This window comes from Grus americana, chromosome 5, assembly GCF_028858705.1.
Source record: "Grus americana isolate bGruAme1 chromosome 5, bGruAme1.mat, whole genome shotgun sequence".
In the NCBI taxonomy this organism is placed as follows: Eukaryota; Metazoa; Chordata; class Aves; order Gruiformes; family Gruidae; genus Grus; species Grus americana.
The window spans coordinates 51,075,406-51,094,684 of record NC_072856.1 but is presented as its reverse complement, the minus strand read 5'-3'; the positions used below and the strand labels follow the sequence as shown (position 1 = coordinate 51,094,684).

The 19,279-nt window shown below is 41.2% G+C and overlaps 1 protein-coding gene across 1 annotated transcript in view; it reads left to right on the top strand.

Annotated features, from left to right (window-relative positions):
• Window positions 1-4,011: 4,011 nt before the first annotated feature.
• The window catches only part of KCNK10 (potassium two pore domain channel subfamily K member 10), a 68,799-nt gene continuing 53,531 nt past the window's right edge, over window positions 4,012-19,279 (top strand). Inside the window, exon 1 of the mRNA XM_054827428.1 lies at window positions 4,012-4,063. Coding sequence (XP_054683403.1) covers window positions 4,012-4,063 — 52 coding nt within the window. The remainder of the gene's footprint in view (window positions 4,064-19,279) is intronic.

Genomic DNA, 19,279 nt, shown 5'->3' with positions numbered 1-19,279 from the left:
GAACATAGGGGTTACAGATTATTTCTATCTGCTTTTGCTGCTTTTTCCTGTTCCTGCTCACTGGATTTAAGTAGGTACAGGAACTATTCATTCATCTGTTCTGCTATGGCTTTCTTTGAGTTACATCAGAACAGCTTCTAAATCACTCATGCCATATTACTAATGAACAGTAAAAGGGCACTTAGCATTTTATTTTTCTTTCAAATGAGATTGCTTATATTAGAAATCCTCTTGTCTATTGTGTTGTGGCTGTCACAGGCCCAGTCCTGTAAGGCTCTGATTCTCAACTAACACCAACTCTGAGGACATTAAGTCTGAACAATGAGCCCTAAATGAAAAGGCAAAGCAGTTTGATAAACTACTGATATAAAGTTGAGTCCAGAAAATTCTTATGCAGGTACTAAAGTAGATTGATCATGCTATATTTATTTTTTTGTCTTGGTGATCTTTCGTTTAAATATTAAACATTACTGAATCCACTTAGCTTATAAAAGTTGACAGAGTAACAGCTTGAAACACCATAGCTTCAAGGCACCAGCTCTTCCTATCATGAGAATTCAACATCACTGAGGGGTGAAAGGCCTTCTATTTGCATAAGATAATAGTTATGTTTCTATGCAACAGCTGTACTGTCAATGAAAGATGCGCTCATTGTGCCAAATCCATCTCTGGAGTAACCCCATTGATTTTAAATGAGTTACTTTGGGAATAAATTGGCCCACTAGATAAAACTGCAGGTCTGAAGCATCGAAATAATTGAGCAAGATTTCCGTGATCATAACATGGTAAAAAACTGCAAAACAATTACATGATGTCATGCATTTATGTACCTGACAGATCACAATTGATTTGCCACAAGTTTTTTAAACCATATAGCAAGAACAAACAGTTTTTTGTAGAGCTTACAGACACTTTTTGGTAATATGGGAACATTAAGAGGATACAAGAAACAGGAGTATGGTATTGTGTCATTATTATCTACTTAGTGTTACTATGAGTCAAACAAATATGAGATGTCTCTCTAAGGTCAGTTTAATATTAAAGGATTCATATGAAAATTCCTCTTCTATAGACAGTAACAATCAGGATCTGTTTCTGGTAATGAACTACCTGAAGATTTTACCTCTAGACTATAGACTTCCTGCATATGTTAGCAGGAATTTAATGCTGTTGGCCTTTGAGTAGCCTGTTTGAGTTTGGTGATCTTCAGTGAGTTCTCAGTGGACAGATGTCTGTGGCACAATACCCACCTCATCAGTTAACTGCTGACAGTTATGGCACAAAGACAAAGTAGTGCTTGGGTTAGTGGTGACTGAGCTCCAAATCACAATTGAATAATATATGTCTATATGTTAGTTTTTCCCAGGAATGTACAAAGAAGATGGCAGTAAGCTGGAAACTGTTTTGAATGCTGAGGAAAAATTATATACATGCATATATAGAAAATATATTTATGTGTATAAATACAGAAGTAGTTCTTTATTGATACATATTTGATAAATGATCTTTTATGGGGTTCAGAAGCCTTCTATGAAGCCTTTTTGGTTATTAGACTGTGAAAGAATTTCCCCATCTTGATTTAAGTGATTGCACAGCAGAATTAGGAAAGCCTACCCTCACTTTTGTTTCCATTCAGTTTGCAGAAGTAATGTCAACAGGAATCCCAAAGCCTGTTCAGAATGCATCGTGGTTTGCTTGCAAAGGAAATACCTTGTGCTCCTGATGTCATCATTGCAATCATCTCAAATTCAAGTCTGACTGAGCAGGCTCATTATCATTCTCACCATGTCCTTCCTTTGAGCAGCCTCTCCCGCCTCCTCCCGTACAGCACAAAACAAGAGCCACAGGGGTGCTTGGATAAGGGAAAGGAGAGACACCAAGCACCTCCCCCCAAGAAAACTTGCTGCACTACTTCATCTAGTTCGTTCAAACTACATACTGCTTTATTGGACCTTGCACACTACCACTAAATGAAGGTGTGGATTCACAAATATTGATTTCCCCTTCCTGTTTAGGGTTGAACAAAGACTGGGGACAAGCTATTTATTTAGCTTCTGAATGCAGATATGAAAAGAGTGTGCCAGCCTCCACAGCAGGAGTTTCCTGAGGAGAGCCACACATTTCAGGCTGCTTTTTTTTTGTTGTTTTTCACTAGGGCAAATTTCTCCCTTTTGTCTTACAAGGTTAACTAACAGCTGAGCAACAGATAGGAAGGCAAGACAGAGAGGCCAGTTGAGCAAAAAGAAGTATCGGGCAAAAAGCAGGGGACAAATTGTCTCAGGCACCAAGTTTAGATGATAACCATGTTTCCTGAAAATTCAGAAGGTCCTGGCTATGGACCTCAGGACTGATTCTGTCTCTGACCCATGGCCCACGTGAATTGTGGATCTCTCCCCCAAACCATCCCTAGCCAACAATCCCCTTCACACAAGGAGTTGATTTCCACTGTAGAGGAGAGGAGGCAGGACAGGGTTAACCTTGCACAGTCTTCCTTCAGGCCCCCAGAGGGGCTGGGGTTTTGTTTTCCTGGCTAAGGGAGGGGAGCTGGGGCATGTATTGTAACTGGAACTGGAGACCTTTCTGGTGTTACCAGCCTGTTTTGGGTTTGAGGGAAAGCCTGGAGCAGGAGGGAGAGGAGGGAGAATACAGACTTGGAAAGCAGCAAGTGACTGGTAATTGCACAAGGTAAAGTCAAGTGTCCTCAATTTTCCCGAAGCCCCCTGAGAGCTTAGGGGGGCTCCGAGGCCTCCAACCCCCCTCCCAGCCCTGCTGCCCCCTCCCTGCATCCTGGCCACATCTTTCAGCTCTGCCGTGCCAGCCTTTCCCTTGACGCCAGGTGTCTATCCCTGTCCACAGCGCGGAGAGGAGCGGGGACAAAAAGGGGAGCAGGAGTCCCCTGGCTTTAGGGGTGCCCGGTCCTGGTCCCCCAGAGCCTGCGGGTGCTCGGACGATCCCCTGCCCTTCCCCTCCCCCTGCGCTGCAGAGGCTCTGGATGCTGCCGTACTCCTGCCATGTGCTGCCGCCGCCGCTACCGCTGCTCGTAGCTTAGTCGAGCGTGTCTCCGGCTGCAAACTCCGCCAAACAAGCCTGCATCCTCCTCCAGGGAAGGATACCCAGTAAGTACCAGCCGGAGCCTGCCCCCTCCCTAGGGCACCCCGCCACCGCCTCTTACAAAGGGACTCGCAGCGTCTTCCCCTCGCTTCCTCTCCCCACCCCCTTTTTAAGCCAGTGCAGAGAGGGGCTCCGTGAATTCCCTCCAAAGCTATAGGGTGGCTCCCTCCTCCTCCTCCTCCTCCTCCTCCTTCTTCTTCTCTTCCTGCTCCGGCTCCTCGGCGAGCCAGGCTGCTGCTGCATTCAGCCGGGGTGGTCCCCAGCCTCGCCCCAGCTATGCCGCTGCGGCTCACCCCCCACGGCTGACTTTTGTTACCCCTCTAGTGCCCGGGGCTGAACTGAGGTGGGCTCATTTTTGGAGGTGGCTGAGGTTAGAGACTGTGTATGCGTGTGGGAGGTGTCCCTGGGGGCGTGGGAGGGGGCTGGCTGACTCCTCGGGCTCGCCAGCCCGGGTGCCCCTCAGGTGGGCGCAGAAGAGGGGCCGGGCTGCAGCGGGGACCCCGCCACCCTGACATCTGCAGGTGGACTGGGCGAGCCAGCTGCGGGAGACTCCCCGGGAGCCAACAGCACCCTGGACCCGCTGCCCATCTCAGCCTGCTCCCTCCTGCTCCCCCACCCCTAGACCCTCCCCGGTCGTCACTCCATCCCTTCTTCCCCTCTCTCTGCTGGGGTGCCTGCACCCCTCCTCACCTCGCTGTACAAACCCCTCCATCCACTCCGTGCCCCTCCCCACCTTCTTTGATTTATTTGTTTATTTCTTTCCTTGGCAACCACCAGTTCCCCTCAGTCAAACAGCGCAGGCTCCCTATAATTTGAAATTAATTTGTTTGACTGCAGCATTGAGACAGGAAGGTTGGGAATTTATTTAATTCTTTTTCCTCCCTGTGCAAAAAGGAAGCGATGAAATTTCCAATCGAGACTCCAAGAAAACAGGTGAACTGGGATCCTCAAGGTTGGTGATTCTCTATTACTATCATTACTATAATAATAACAATTATTATTATTCCCTGTGTGTAGTTACTCGTAGGAGACTATTTGACTCCAAATGGGAGGAGACGTTGGATGCTTGTCTGCTTCCCATGTGCACTGCTCAGTCTTTCTTGCTCAATCCTAGCAGTGTGTTAGAAAATGCTCTTCAGGCTTGGGGTTGGGTGGGTATGTGAGTAAAACCTCTTCTAGGTGTAAGTTTTATAGTTCTATATTTGATATCTCTCTTCCCTCCCCTCCCCTCCTGTCCCTTTTTGTTGAGTATTTCCATGGCAAACTTGCCTGGGATGGCAGTGATCTCTGGCTCACAGCATTGTTTGTTTTATCTGTAGCTCCTTTGTTGTTTCTAGTGATCATTGTCTCTGCTAAATGGGTGGTACAGGAGTGGACACAGATGTGACTGCTTGCTCAGGGTTCCTGGATGGCAAATGTTTGTTGGCAAGCATCTGGAGCAAAATGTTGCTGCAATATAACCCATAGTGTGGATGGTATAAAAGGCACAATAAATAATGGACCCCAAAGGGACTCTTTACTCTGTCCTGTTAGCAATTGATCAGCCCAGGTGGATAGTTTGATTATAGTTCGGTTTGGAGTCTGTCTTGGGGGGCATGTGTGATGGTGGAAGGAGATTTACGCCAGTGCAGTGGTTTTCAATAAAACGATCCAAGTGGTGTTTTAAAATAAACCATAACGAAATGCTCTCCTTTCCTGGCATGGGGAGGAGGTTCATATGCATCCTACAGAAGTGACTGAAAAAAACCCTATTGGTAATGTGTACACTGGTGTGTCATATTTCTGTTCATCGGTACAGGAGCAGAGCAACTTGAAGCCATATGCTCAGGTTTGCAGCAGAACTGCTGGCAGCCAGTGACTGTACAGCAGTGCTTGCAGGAAGTATGAAGTGATAGCACGGGCTTTGATTATTCATATTTATTCCGCAGGTTTGGTTTTAGTGGTCAATTTGTCTGTCACCCTCTGTGCCCTCATGTCTACAAAATGAAATGTTAGAAACAGTTTCTCTGGGTGTAGAAGGAATACAGCAGAACAGACATCTTTCTGCTGAGCAGATCTGATGTGCTGTTGGAATAATATACACAATTAAGCTTTAGTTTAAGCTTTACTACATCTTTAATTAGGTGAAGGCTGAAATCGACACATCAGCCTCCTCCGCCCTCAGCTTCACAACGAACACATGGATAGTAGCGCTAACGAAGATTAGATTGTTTTAATAACAGTATGTTCCTTATCCTAGGGTCAAAATTCTGTGTGGTGAAAACTTGCTCTTTCCTGGTGCTTTTCTGAATGTGTGTTTGCTGTTGCTTCATTTTAATTAATTTTATGTATTGCAAAATGCCTTTTAATGCAAAAAGCCCTTTCCTCCCTTCCCCGACAAGGCACACAGGAGACTGTACTGATGGCATTCTATATGCAGCTCCTTTGCTCAGCAATCAGCTTTAAAGCATATGGATCCAACAGGTGGTTGGTCTCTATTTACTAATGTGTCCAAAACCATAGAGTACCGTAACAGGTAAAAGACCTCAAACCCAGCAGGTTTCCTCTCTGACAAACTGAATCCCTGCTAAGGACTGCAGAATCCTACCTGTTATTTCCCCTCAGTGGATTGACTTCATTAGCTGGGCAGCAAGGATGCTAATGTATAGCCAGGAAGGAAGCAAAAAATGGTAATTTCTAATTCTCCAAGGGACTCAGGAAATAGATAAAAATTGATGGAATGGAAAAAGGTAAATTGGTAAGGAAAAGTTGTCTAAGGCCCAATCCTTTAACCAACAGAGGAACAGTGCAATGACATTGTACTCACATAGTCCCACTGAAGAATTAGTGATGTGGGTAGAAGACAAGACAGATCAGAGTTCCATTCTTTTTGAAATGAAAATATATTTATGTAGATACAAATGTTAGCAAAGATCTACACAAAATCACTTAGAGCCCTAAAATGAATTTGATTTGCAGTCACATATGTAGTCTGTTCTCTGCATGTACATGTGAAGAATGATATGTTTTTCATTCTATGTGATATCCTTAGAGTTATGAACTGAAGTAGCTTTTCTCAGACACAAAGATCAACATGCAGAAAGCTGGTGGTGCAAGGATACAGAGTCGTAAGTATTAAAAGCAGAGCTCATGTCCAGTTAATGTTCACACGCAAATACCAGGCTCATTTCAGTGCATATTGTGTGATCATGCCCTGTTCTGATCGTCAGACAGAGAACGTGCAGTTTCCACAGTTTTGTCTAGTAGGAATTGTGCTAACTTGTGCTGACAGTACTTGAAATATATCAATTATGTTCCTGGCAAGCAAGCTAGCAGTCCAACAATGTAAGTGAGAGCTATGGTATCTCAAAGATTGTTTAGGTCTGATTATTCCAGACAATATTTTCTAGAAACCATGTACACTTCTAAAGGCCAGGGCCCTCATTGTGGGGATATGGCTGGCTTGGGACTGATGATGTTGCTGGTTTGAACCCAGGTCAGAAGTCATTGAAATGAATTAATGCTCAAACTCCATAATGCTGACTGAACTATAAATATTTACATAGATAAATAGATTAGAGTCTGCTGGTAGCTTTCATCTGGCATAAAACTGGTGCACTCAGTTCACACCAGCAAAGATGTGATATACCATAGAAAGACTTCGTGGAGAGAAAAGGTTTAAAAGAATAGAATTGACATGAGGGATGGTGTCAGACAGACAGCTAATGGGAGGTTGATTACTCAGTCATTAAACTGGAACAAACAGGGCATGGAGACTGAACTGTGCTTTTATCCTCTTGTGTAGTATCTCCACTTGTCTTGGGTATAGGGTACATCTGTGTGCTCCCTGTAAATCCTGAGTGTGTTTTCTAGATAAACCAAATATTTCATAAACCCAGAAGTTTTATATAGGGTCCAGATTTCTCCAGTGAAGTCCCCTACTATCCCAGGCAATCCCATTAACAAACAAATCAAACTCCATCCCAAAAGTCATTGGGACTTGTCCCTAGCAATCCAATGTGAAATATGCCCTAGAATCTCATATATATTGATTAAGAACCATACCATTCATATACAGTGAATGAATGGGGTAAGAAATGAGTAGAAGACCCAAGCAGGCACCTCAAAAATGTTTTAGAGAGAGTTGGACACATTGTGTAGGGGTATAAGATCTCACACTGCCTGATCTTACATTTTAAAACACACATCTGCCATTTCTCTTACTGGTGGTATCAGCCTGGATACACACAATCATAAAACATTTGATGTGCCTATCACTGATTTTTGCTTCTCCCATTTGGTGCAATTCAGGTAAAGCAATAATAATTGAAATTAGTGAAAGACCAGATTTTTAGCTTCATACCTCATACAACTTCCTATCTATACTTTTCAGAATATAAGATTGGGTTTAGAGCAGCATGTGAAGACATTATCTTGTAATTGTTGTTCTCATTGCTCCTCTTTCCTGCATTCCTCCTGCTGTTTGTTACACCCACCTGTTGTCTGTGCTTAAATTGGCTTAGAATATCTTTGCACATATATTTTAATACAGTGCCCAAACCACAGTGGGTCCCTCATCCTGACTGAGACATCTGGATGTTACAGCAATATCAATTTTTTTCCCTACAAATTATCTACTTTAAATTGCTGTTTCTTTGTAGAAAAGAAGGATAGATGAGACTGTTTCGAATATGCTCAGAAATTATCCCCAAGCAAGACTATCTTGCAGGGTGATGGTGAGATGTCTTTTCCAAGGGAAGGATGTCTATCTTGGTGATGTTCTTAATAGGCAGAAAATGGAGTTCAATCTTGTTCCATCCTTTGTGCCTGCAATCTTTTGCTGTCATTGCAGTGAAATGGATTGTCAAAGCCTTTTGAATTTCCAGGTAGATGTTTATCTCTACACTGACCTTTTGGAACTCTGAAGTTTTGATACAAGTTCCTGTGTCCTTTCACAAAGACATTGTTTGTGTAGGATGGCTTTCTGCAGTTTGGAACCCTAAAATCATGCATTTATTATCATACTTACATTTAGTGTAGGAGTTAGTGATCTGTGGGGAATTCAAGCTGTGGTTGAGAGTCTGGTGTTCCTGTTTAGCTTTTGCCACTGACTTACTGTTTAACCATCAGTAAACTACTTACTTACCCTTTCTTTTCCTCCCTTTTTCCATGACTGCAAGATGGGAATATTAATACTCCCCTAATGCACAAGGGTGTTGTGAAATATAATTAACTTATTTAGAGCAATCTAAGATCTGCTATTGAAAGAAGAGCATATGTATTGCAATCAAATGCTAAAACAATTAGGAGGAAGCAAAACAGCCTGTCATCGTACACAGATCACATCAATTAAGAAATAAGGTTATCATCTCTGCACTTTACAACTAGAGGAAAACTAGTATTACTTGCGCTTCTTTACAGACACTGAAGACTCAATTGGGTTTCCCATTAGAGGTATCTAGAGACCTTTGATATTCCCCAGCTGCTGCTCCAGAGGGGTGCAAGTCTTCCATAGGTCCTGTGTCACCTGCCACGGGATTTCTCACTTCACCTGAGACACCTCAAGCAGCACTGGACACTTATATGTGGGACAACTGAGCTGAATCTTAAATGCCTTGATGCAGGTATCAGGATTGGATCATCCCTTGATGACCGTTGAAAAAATCTTCAGCTTCAGCTACTCTGTATAAATTAAAATGATGCTGCCTGCAGAGTGTAACAAACTGCTGCAGTTCCTGCTTTTCTGTCCTTTCATTCAAAGACACCAATGTAGAAGGCAAACTTGCTTATAAAGGCATTGATGAGTAGAATGAGAGTCTTAATTTCTGTCCTCTGTTTTCAAGAAGATATGTGAAAAGTAGTAGAGTGCAACTGTCAGCTAGACAGTATCTTTCTGCAGTAGTAAGTTAGTTCTTAGTAGCTCAGTGTAAGAAGAATGTTTTGGAAAGTTATAATGTGTAAAAAAGTAGCTCTTACCCCAGCAAATGATCTGTGGTCAGCAAGGTACTGACCATGTGCTACTTGTATCACAAAATCATATTGGCTACTGACCGGTCGGATAGACCAAGACTCTACTGTGCCTAATAAGCGTGGGTTACAGAACAGCTGTAAGGAGTTTATTGTAAAGAGAGATTTGAAGGAGAACAGGAATTGGATAAACAGGATGACACCCCTGGCAGTGCATGATGTAGGCACAATAGTGCCAAATACAGTAAGGTAAGGTGGAAAATTTGAAGAGTTTGGAAAACACATAAAAGAGAATGAAGAAGTGAGAGCTTTATTAAAGACTATGTGGAGCCTGCGGGGGCAGCAGATAAATACTGTGGACCCTGATGTGGTAAGAAATAGGAAGATAGGACTGAATTAGCAGGAGAGGAAGAAAGACAGCAGAGCTATTAGTTTCATCATTGTTGTCTTTAGGATGCCCTGGAAATGGAAAAACTAAGGATGCAGAAAAGTAAAATTAGCAATAAGAAAGTGACAGAGTGAAAGACTGGACAGCAGCTTTCTTAGTAACAGTGAGGAAAGACTGAACTCTAGGCAAGGTAAGAACGATGAAGGGTAGGGTATCATTAAGATGTCATCTGTACTGTGAGAAAAAAGGAATGAAAAGAATCAAAGGCAATATGAAGCTGTAAGTCTAAGAAAAGGGAGTGCAGCAGAATTGTCAGCAGTGGGAGAGGTTAAGACAGAATTATTATTTCAGTGAAGAATACCAATGCTATTTTTTGCCACATGTACAAGAGTAATCCATTAATAGGCTTTTGGACTGAAAAGTCCCTTGGGCAACTCTTGAAAACTGATGCTACCTGAAGTGATGGAGTTTGCTTTTGGGAGAAAGATATATGATATCAGTTGTAATTGGATAGGTTTTAGTTCAGCTTTTGGCATTTATGTGGATTTATGTAGCTAGCGCATGGACTATATCAGCTTCAGACAGAAAAGTGCATATATATGGTGGTACAGTCTGATTCTTACTCACTTAATCCAGAGTTAGGAATTTTACCGCTTACTTCAGTGTGAGCAACATGAGATTCTTAATTTTAAAAGTATCAGAACTCTGTTGTCCCCACAGGCTTTACTGAGTTAAAAGTAAAGGAGTGCCTTGAATCACTGAGAGAAGAGGGGCTCTAGATGTTGTGTTGTAAATAGGGTAAGTGCCTGGAGTGAAATGGGGAGAGAACAATGAGGAGGTCAAGATAAGAAAGGGGTAACAAACACACTAGTATTAAACAGGTAGTGTATTACAGAATTCAGTGCGATAGGAATGCCTAACCTTTATTTTGTAATAAGCTCAGTGTAATAGCAAAAGCCAAAGCAGAGAATATAAATGCTGAACAGTTGTCTGTTTTTTAATAGAATTTTTATGTAAAAGAAGTGACATTCAACAAAAGGCTAAATAATACCTTTTAAAATACCTTTTTTTATAGCATTGCCTCTGGTTTTTGTTTTCTATAAGAAATTGAAAACATCCTGGGACCTGGCCTTTGTCAGATAGAGGCTGCTTGTATTCTAATTCCTGAGACATTGGTTACACTTCTATTGTTTGTCTATAAAGCATGTATACGAAAAACATTTTAACCACAATGGAAAATGTGTCCTAAGATACAGTTCTCACTGGTTACCCCAATGAGATGAAACAAGTGAGAACAGCACATATCATATACCCTTGTACTTCAGGGTGGTAGTATCAATCCTTTTTAGTCCATGGACCATTGTTATTCTCCCAACATACCTTCTGGGCTGCTTTTCACAGTTACAATCAAACATTAACTCAGATTATTTCAACAAAATGATATTTCAAAAGTGAACTATGAATCTCTTACCATGCTAATGAACTACAGAATTTAGGGGATATTTCCTTTGTCTGGGAATGCTGAGACCAAGAATTCAGGTTTCATCCTTGATTTAACTGCTAATACAATTCTTATGCTATTACAAATCTTATTATTGGCAAAGTGTCCCAAATGTATGTATTATTACGTGTTATTCAGATGTCCCAAAATACAAGCATAGGAGATCACTGCTAAGATTTTGAGGTTAGAGTGGAAATTTCAGTGTGGGTGTATCTCAGTGTTGGAAGTGGAAATGAAAGCCAGTAAGGTGGTAGAATCTGTTATCAAAACCTGTATAGAGGGAAAAAAAAGGTGGAACAGAATACAGAAGCCTGTCTTAGTTTTATTTTTCTGTTTTTAAAATGGAAGGGGAACATCCTGCTGAAAGCTGGAGTGGTGACAAGGGGCATGACATATAAAATATATGAAAAGGATTGAAACTTGTTGCACTTAGGATTTAGAGACCTGAAGAGGGGTAGTGATCAGCTGCAAAGTCTGGGTGTGAGTTCAATTTTTTTTTTTTTTTTAAAGTCCAGACGTGGTTAGGTCTAGCATTTTGCTTGAGGTTGCTATTTGAAATTTTAGAGGACATTTGAAAAGAAATAAAGACCTAACAAGGAGAGACAAAGGAAAGCTGCTTCAGGTAATGTAGATTACAAAAGAATGGATCCAAAGTGTGGCATGGTCAGATCGGCTGTCAGAGGTGCAGAAAATGCAGAATGAAGAGAGTGTACCTGTGGTAGGGCTGAAAATGCTCTGGGAAAAAAAAAAAAAAGGTGGATATGAAGACAAATTTATCTGCCTCCAACTAGAATCCACTGTTTTCAAGCACATGTTGTTCTTTCTACCTTTTAGAAATAAGCACGTAACCTAGGGCATATTTAAAAAAAAAAAGAAGTATCTTTATGTTGTCTGCTGGTTCCTCAGGCATGTATCAGGGTCATCCTCTGTGAGCAAAACTAAAGCACAGTATAAATGATCTTATAGTCATAATACAAAATATCTTCATCCCATGAATTAAGTATCTTCAATAGATACTTAATGATGATCTGTTTATTTGGCTAGTCCTTCACTGGAGAAACATGCTTATGTTTCTTCTGTTTGTTCCTCAATTCTGTCCCCGAAGAGATGCATTCCATAGATCTTTACATTGCTTCAGTTCTCTCTCTTTCTGATAACCTATAGATTATGCATGACTGTGTGACTGTTGTTTGCTGAAGACAATAGACTGTTTAGCTAGTAGGGGATAACAAAAATTAGTACCGTAAAAACATCTTCTTACAAAGCAATACAAGTTATTTTGGTATCACTATCCTACAGAATCATCACAGTGCTTAAAGCATCAGGCTTTGAGTACCTAGATTTGTTAGAGCCATATGTTGATATCTCAGCAGGACTGACTCATCTTTTCTTCCCTAGGAAGAAAAAACAACGTGCTACTGACTTTACTGGATGAGGATTTTGGATTTTGGCATCTTAAACTTGTGCCACTGAGATTCTTAAGATTCAGTGATATGCTGTTTAGGGTGCTTGGATTATTCCTCTCTTACTCGATACCGTAATCTAATAGTACTGGCATGATCTGAAAACAGCAAATACATACTGACAGCTTGTCCAGGGCTTTTATCCTCTCAAATTTCAGCTTTTCATTTTAAAGAAACAAAAGGCAGTCACTAGCTACTATGTGTGAAAAACCTCAGTGATGAAAGAATTAGAAAAGAAATGGTACTGCAGAAACTCCCAGCTGAAATGAAGCAAGCAGCTCATACATCTCAAAGACATTCCTCTAGGTTAACTCAGATCCATCACTGATTACTTAAATGTTAAGACAGCTAAGTAGTTTGGATTGCACAAGAAATGGTCACGCAGAGAGGCCTTGGGTAGCAGCAATCTGACAGCTGCAGAAACAACACCAGGGCCACCTCTTCATGATGCTACAGCCACTGTACTCATTTGCCTTCATGAGAAACAGAGTTCACTACTGGGTTACAATGATATACTGACATGTATTTTTGCAACCTGAATTTCTCATTGCTACAGACATTATTTGTTGATTCCATTTTCTAAAAATAGGCATCTGCTGCCATTTAAGGGACTCTAAGGGATCTTAGACATTTGCATAGGCCTGGTATAGATGATAATGGACCTAAGGGAGACCTCTGCCCTTCTGGAGCAACAGCTTAAGACCAGTTAGGACCTCTCACTTGGTACTATATACTATGGCTGGGCAACTGAATTATGCCATTTGAGTGTGACTTAGTTGGAGAATAAAACACCTAAATATAGGTAGGTATCTGAAATGCAGAGGTATTCTAAGTTTCTAAGGACCTGCTGTGGTTAGGGGAGATACAGTCAAATATGGTTCGTGGACCCTGGAAAACTTTCAGTATATGTCTAGCTTAGGGCCAGCAGAAGCACCCTGCAGGCTGCACTGACCAATTTGACCACATCTGTATTGACTCTAATGGGATGAATTCCAAGTTACGGAAGAGGAAAGAAATGAGACAAGGGTTACTCCTGTTCATATTTTCAACTTCAGCTCAAATGGTTTTGGGTAGCTTCTCACTAGGAGGATTTAGGGCAGGTATACACCACTTTTTCCTGGTGGATTAATTCTCAATTTGTGCATGCTTTGGCGTTACAGGAAGTTACACTGTCATGGTTAATGCAGCTCTGCTGAAAGTTATAAAATACTACTTTGAGCTTGGCTTTATTAACAGTGATTTCATTTGTTTTCGCCAGCTCTGAGTGCAGGAGAATGAGTTTATGTCCACCTGCTATGCACTGTGCAGGCATACTTTTGCTTGCATGAAGCTTAATTGTGGGCAAAACTGATTAGAGAGCCACAGTTGTCTCTTTCTTAAGTCTGATCTGTGAATGCATGTGGCTACGTGTCAGTGATGCAATATGGCAACACTGTGAATTACTGCGAGATGTTAGAAGCCATACCATATCAGCAGATGCCATCCTTGTGTAGCTATGAAGTTTTATCATAGGTCAAATTACTACTGTATTTCTACAGTATTATCTGAATAGAAGCTGAGCATGAGATAAAAGAAGTCTTGTGTAATTCAGTTGTTGTACCAGACTCCTTGTCATCTAAGATACTCTAAATTATATACTATATAGCAAACTCCAAGCGAGCTTTGTGCAGCCAGCGTCAGCCTGGCATTGACCTGGAGCTCTGTGTGCCCGACCAGCCTCCCAGTGACACTGTTCATCTGTCCTGTTTATTATATACTGCTGTGAGTAGCATAATGGGTCTGATGTCTCTTTAACTTTCTTTTGCTTACCTGAGCTCTCTTTGACTCACAGTCACTTTCTAATAATTGTCTTACATGTAGACTGGACAGGTAAATAATTCTGACTGTGGCAGCTTTACTGGTGCAACTTACACACCAAAAGTGGTAAAGAAAAATGTGTATGTTATAAAGAGTTTAGAATAAGAGAAAAGAAAAATGACTCTGCTGAACAAGTGCATTTCGAACAGAAAATTTCTCTTCCTTGTGAAAGATCTTTTCTGCACAGAGTAATTTTGTAATAGCTATCTTATATGTATTCTTTGTCCTGTTCCAGAATAGGTTTTCAAAGTATTGAAAAGCTTTCATTCAGTGAACTAAAAAATAGCCAAATTGATGTACTTCTTGCAAGATTTCTCACCATTACCACATGATTAAAGATCCACTTTTATTACTATTGCCCAGAAAATTTGAGAAATTATCACTTAATTGAAGTGGTGGATCATTAATGAGATTTTTTTTGAATTCAAAGTATTTTTCTGTAGATTCCAATCATTAGCCGGATTGGGGAAGACACCTCTAGACTGATGCAGAAATTCTTGCTTCTTGTTTTTACAGAGAAGCATCAGTATGAGTTCTTTAGGTACAGTCAGTAATGTGCAGATAAATCAGTAAGGATGCCCCAAGAAATCTTTGAAGGGGAACAATTAGTGCTGACACTTTTCTTTTTCTGGGGTTAGAGGTTATATTGCATATGGTTTTCTGGCCTTACTCATATGGGAAAGATCTATTTCTTGGCTATTAACCTAAGAGAGTCCTGCAGGAGATACTGTACTGCCCCAGCTGAGTGATGTATTGGTGTCTCTCAGTTCCAGTTGGTGGTGATGCTAAAGTCTCCTTCGCATGACTGAAGTGATCAAGAGATTCCTTCACTCCACTGTTAGGCTGTACCCCTGGCAGACAGCCAACATCAATCACATTTCAAATATAGATTAGATAGCTTCCTGCTAGGAAGGCCAGCATGAATCTTTGCTTGTTTGTCTGCTCCCCTTGCTTGTCTTACCACTAAGTTTCTGTCAGTAAGAATGTTCTTCCCTTTGTACACAGGCCTCCTTATCCTAAGTTGCAAGACTTAGGTTTCCTTCACTGGTTGATCTGGCCATGAGACCATTGGCTGAATTTCTTTTGTGAATCCTTGAGATAGGATATTTGGAAGATCCCAGTCCAGCTGCTCTAGCAGAAGGATGCTAGCTAAAACCTTGACCGTGCATCATCCTCTGAGCACTTTGAAGCAGAACACGAACTCCTGTAGTGGGAGATTCAGACTCTTCCTAAATGTTACTGAAATCCTGGGACACTTCCTGGTGAGGAAAAGTAATCAACTTGTTTCATCCAATGGCATGTCATGGTGCAATGGATTTTTTTTAGTAGTCTTTAAAAAGATTATGGATAAGCAGCAGCATCACTGCTTCAACCTGTCTGTTGTTTATCGAAGGGTGAAGTCAGCAGAGAACCAGAGAGCAGCTATTTATTCCTTGGTGCTTGTACTTGAGACTTGTGACATACTGACAAGAAAGCAGTTTTTCTATCTAATACCTAAGAAGGAAAAACAATGATATGTTCATCTCTTCTGACAGGAACTCTTTTTCACAAAGTCATCTCTATACCCCAAGATCTTCAGCCAAAAGCACTTGCTTCATATTTGGCTCTTGACAGAGCAGAGACCTGCATGAACTAGAACTCCCAATTTTAGCAGGAGCAAGAAATACTGATCTAATGCTAGGGAAACAAGTTTTAGCAGTGATCTGTTGGTTTTATAGTCTTATTTCAGAAAGGGAAAGGTGAGAATTTTTCTTGGGTTTCCTTGTATTCAGTTTCTCTATAAATAGCCTCATAAATCTGATGATAGCATTGCTGCCAATGAGTGTGTTGGAACAAACACAGTCACCAATCTTGAAACAGGAGGGTTCCTTATTTGGGACTTGCCCCTGTCGATCACTTCTAATCTCCCCTCAACTCTTCCTGCTCCTCACTGTAATGCTCTTCTACTCTATTTTCCACTTTCCAATACCTGAAGTTCATTGATGAGTCCCATCACATGTGAGCATGCGCTTGGCTCCTTGCTCTGGGCTCAAGTGTCAGAGGCAACGGGGAGGGTAGCTGAGTGCCGAGTGCCGAGAAGAGGAACTAAGCAGGGAGTTACGGGTATGCTGCCTCCCACGCTGCCAGCACGGTTGGAGACAAGTGAGGGACAAGAGCAGATGGATGGATTTGGAGGAGGGCAGGGTGGAGGAGAGGTCAGGAGAGAGAGAAAGCAAAGCAAGGGAAACAAAATTCGAACTGCCCTCCAGCAGTGTACAATCTCACTCCAGCACAAGACAAATCTGCCTCAAGTATTCGTCTGGACTTGGCAGCTCTGTAAGTAGTGCTACAAATGGTGTCAGTAGCAGTGCATCTTCATGTTAATGCCAGTAAGTGTTAGCTAGGAGGCCCCTGGGGACTGCTGTCCTGAAGCCAAACCAGAAAGAAAAAAGGAAGATGCTTTCAGCTGTTCCTGGAGTTCACTTCCTGCCTTAGCACATCCATTTTTTTGACCAGTGAGCTGTCACGTATGCCTTAGAAAAGTGCAGTGCCTGGGAAAGGGAGGAGGGAGGGGAAAGCATCCCAGCATCCCATGACCGTGACTTTTGCAGAGATTTTTTTCATGTCAGTGGATAAGTTCTGGCTGATACCTGCGCAAGCCAGCCTTGGCCTTCCTGTTGTTTCCCTGCCATTTGCACAGCCTCAGTAGGCAGGAGCTCTACGGCTGCGTTAGCAAGAGAGTAACTCTTGGGCAGTCCATTTTAGGTTTGTGGGCAGGCTCTGACCGCGGCTTTGGCAGCAGAGAGGCTGGGTCAGAATCTGGAAGCTCTTGTAAATAATCAGCAAGAGCAGCTTACACATAGGTATCATATTTTTTATAACCAACAAAAGAAATGAGTCTGATTTATGGCTGTCTGTTAATCTTGTAACAGATAGATCAGCATTTTGTCATGTATAGCGGAAAAGAGCGTGTCCCCTAAAAGAACTTAAAGATTTGCTAATACATTGATGATAAATCATTGTACCTGCTTGATGCGCGTATGACAAAGACCTCGTTTTAATCAACTTTTGAAATTGCTCTTGAATTTAATTAATTTTCTAACATCTCTGTGGCAGTGTTTACATGAGACAAACTGTGAACACATACGGTATTGTTTTTCCTCAGTGTCACGGGGGTTTATCTATTATTTATGAAATGCTTTGAGATATTTAGATAATCATGAAAGATTATTACAGACTTGGCACAACTGATGCAAAGAGGAATTTTGAGATGTGTTTGACTGTCTTATACAGAAGGGGAGGGAAAGGATTTCAAGAGCATTTTCTTGCTGTGGGTCAGGACTAGAATATCAAGAGGAATGATTTTGAATTTTTTTTTTTTTATACCCTTAACATTTCACCAGTTTGTTTACAGATTCTGGATGATGAATACAAGCCTACCACATTAGGCTGTTTTTCTTTGTTATCCTTCACTGATAGCTTTTCTTCTTGGGTCCATAGGGGTATGCAGGCATGGATCGAAAACACTGACCTAAATGATTTCTGGCAGATGATTTTATGCCCTGTTCTTAGATACTTCCAATGAAGGAGATTTCAATATCTCGATGACTGTTCCCATGATTAGCTATCCTTGTAGCTAGACTTTTTCCTAATATATAATCCCCTACTTCCTTAGTACAGATTAATCAGTTATTTCTTGCCCTGTTCTTAAGGGATCTAGGGAAGAATTCATCACTGCCTTCAGTTAGTCAGTGTCTTATTTTAATTTGTGAGACTACAGTTCACATTTTTACACTTAGTCCAAACAGCATTTTCATTTATATTAAGATAATACTTTGGAAGGTTGCAATGAAAATCGAAGTGGGATGTTGAAAAGATGACTGTGTTGATAATCAATTTGTGTTGTGGACAAATGAATGACATTTGAATATGTGGTGGAGTTTGATTTACTGCAGTTCAAACCATGGTAAGAGATCAGTCAAAACTGATTGAAGGAAGAGACTGATATTTCCAATATTTTTAAAATACAGATCCAGTATTTGCCTTCTGTAGTTTGCTAACTTATTCTCTCCGTCCATATTCCTGTACTCTTAACACTCAGTGTGACATGACAGTGAAGCATGTCAGTATTTAGTCACCATTCATTAATTTGGTGGTAAGTGAAGCGGAGTAAGATGTTGAATAGGGCAGCCTTTTCTGTGCCATTCAGAGTTTGCTTCCTTTTTCTATTAGCCTGAAGAAAGAAAAACGTATCTTCATCTTCACTGGTTGCTAACTATATGCAGTCATATGAAAGGTGGTGCAGAAGCCAAAAATGGGCATAAGATTAAAGAAAAAAAGTACAAATGTCCAAAATAGGAGTGGTTCTTTTTGGACAGATCTTAAAACACAAAAGTCTGGCTAGGAGGAGAGTAGATTTTTACTCCATCCTTCTTGTTTGTTGTGTGACCTTGGTTTTTGTGTAGGCTATACCTACACAGTTGTATTCAGTGAGACTTGAACACTGCTGTCTGAGCTAGGCCAGCCCAAGGAAACTGTGAACTTGAACCTATCTGGTACAGCACTGTTTTGAACCAGATATGTCCTGCTAAGTGGCTAGGCCTATAAACAGAAGCTCAGCACTATGCTAACAAAGCTACCCAGCTTTTCTTAGCTTGCACCTTGTTTCTGAGCAAGTCTTAATGAAAGTTGGATCAGTCTGCAAGAAGGAGCCTAAAAATACTTTTGAATTCCTCACATGAAAGATTAAGGAAAATTATTGTTGTCCAGCATCTGATTTTTCCAGAATGATTTGAAAGACCGTGATATATGGTAATTACTGCTATTTGTAATATATTCAAGGCAGTGACACTCTGGTTCTAAACACTGCTGATGTTAGGGCCCCTGTTCTGAAGAGTTTATTCTCTATGAAATAAATAATTATAATATGTAACTATTAATAAAGACATATAAAAAAATGATTAAGGGTTGGATTTGTTGGCATAGTGAGATTTTCTGGTTTTTACATAGTTAAGGACACTGAGATTTTGGTTC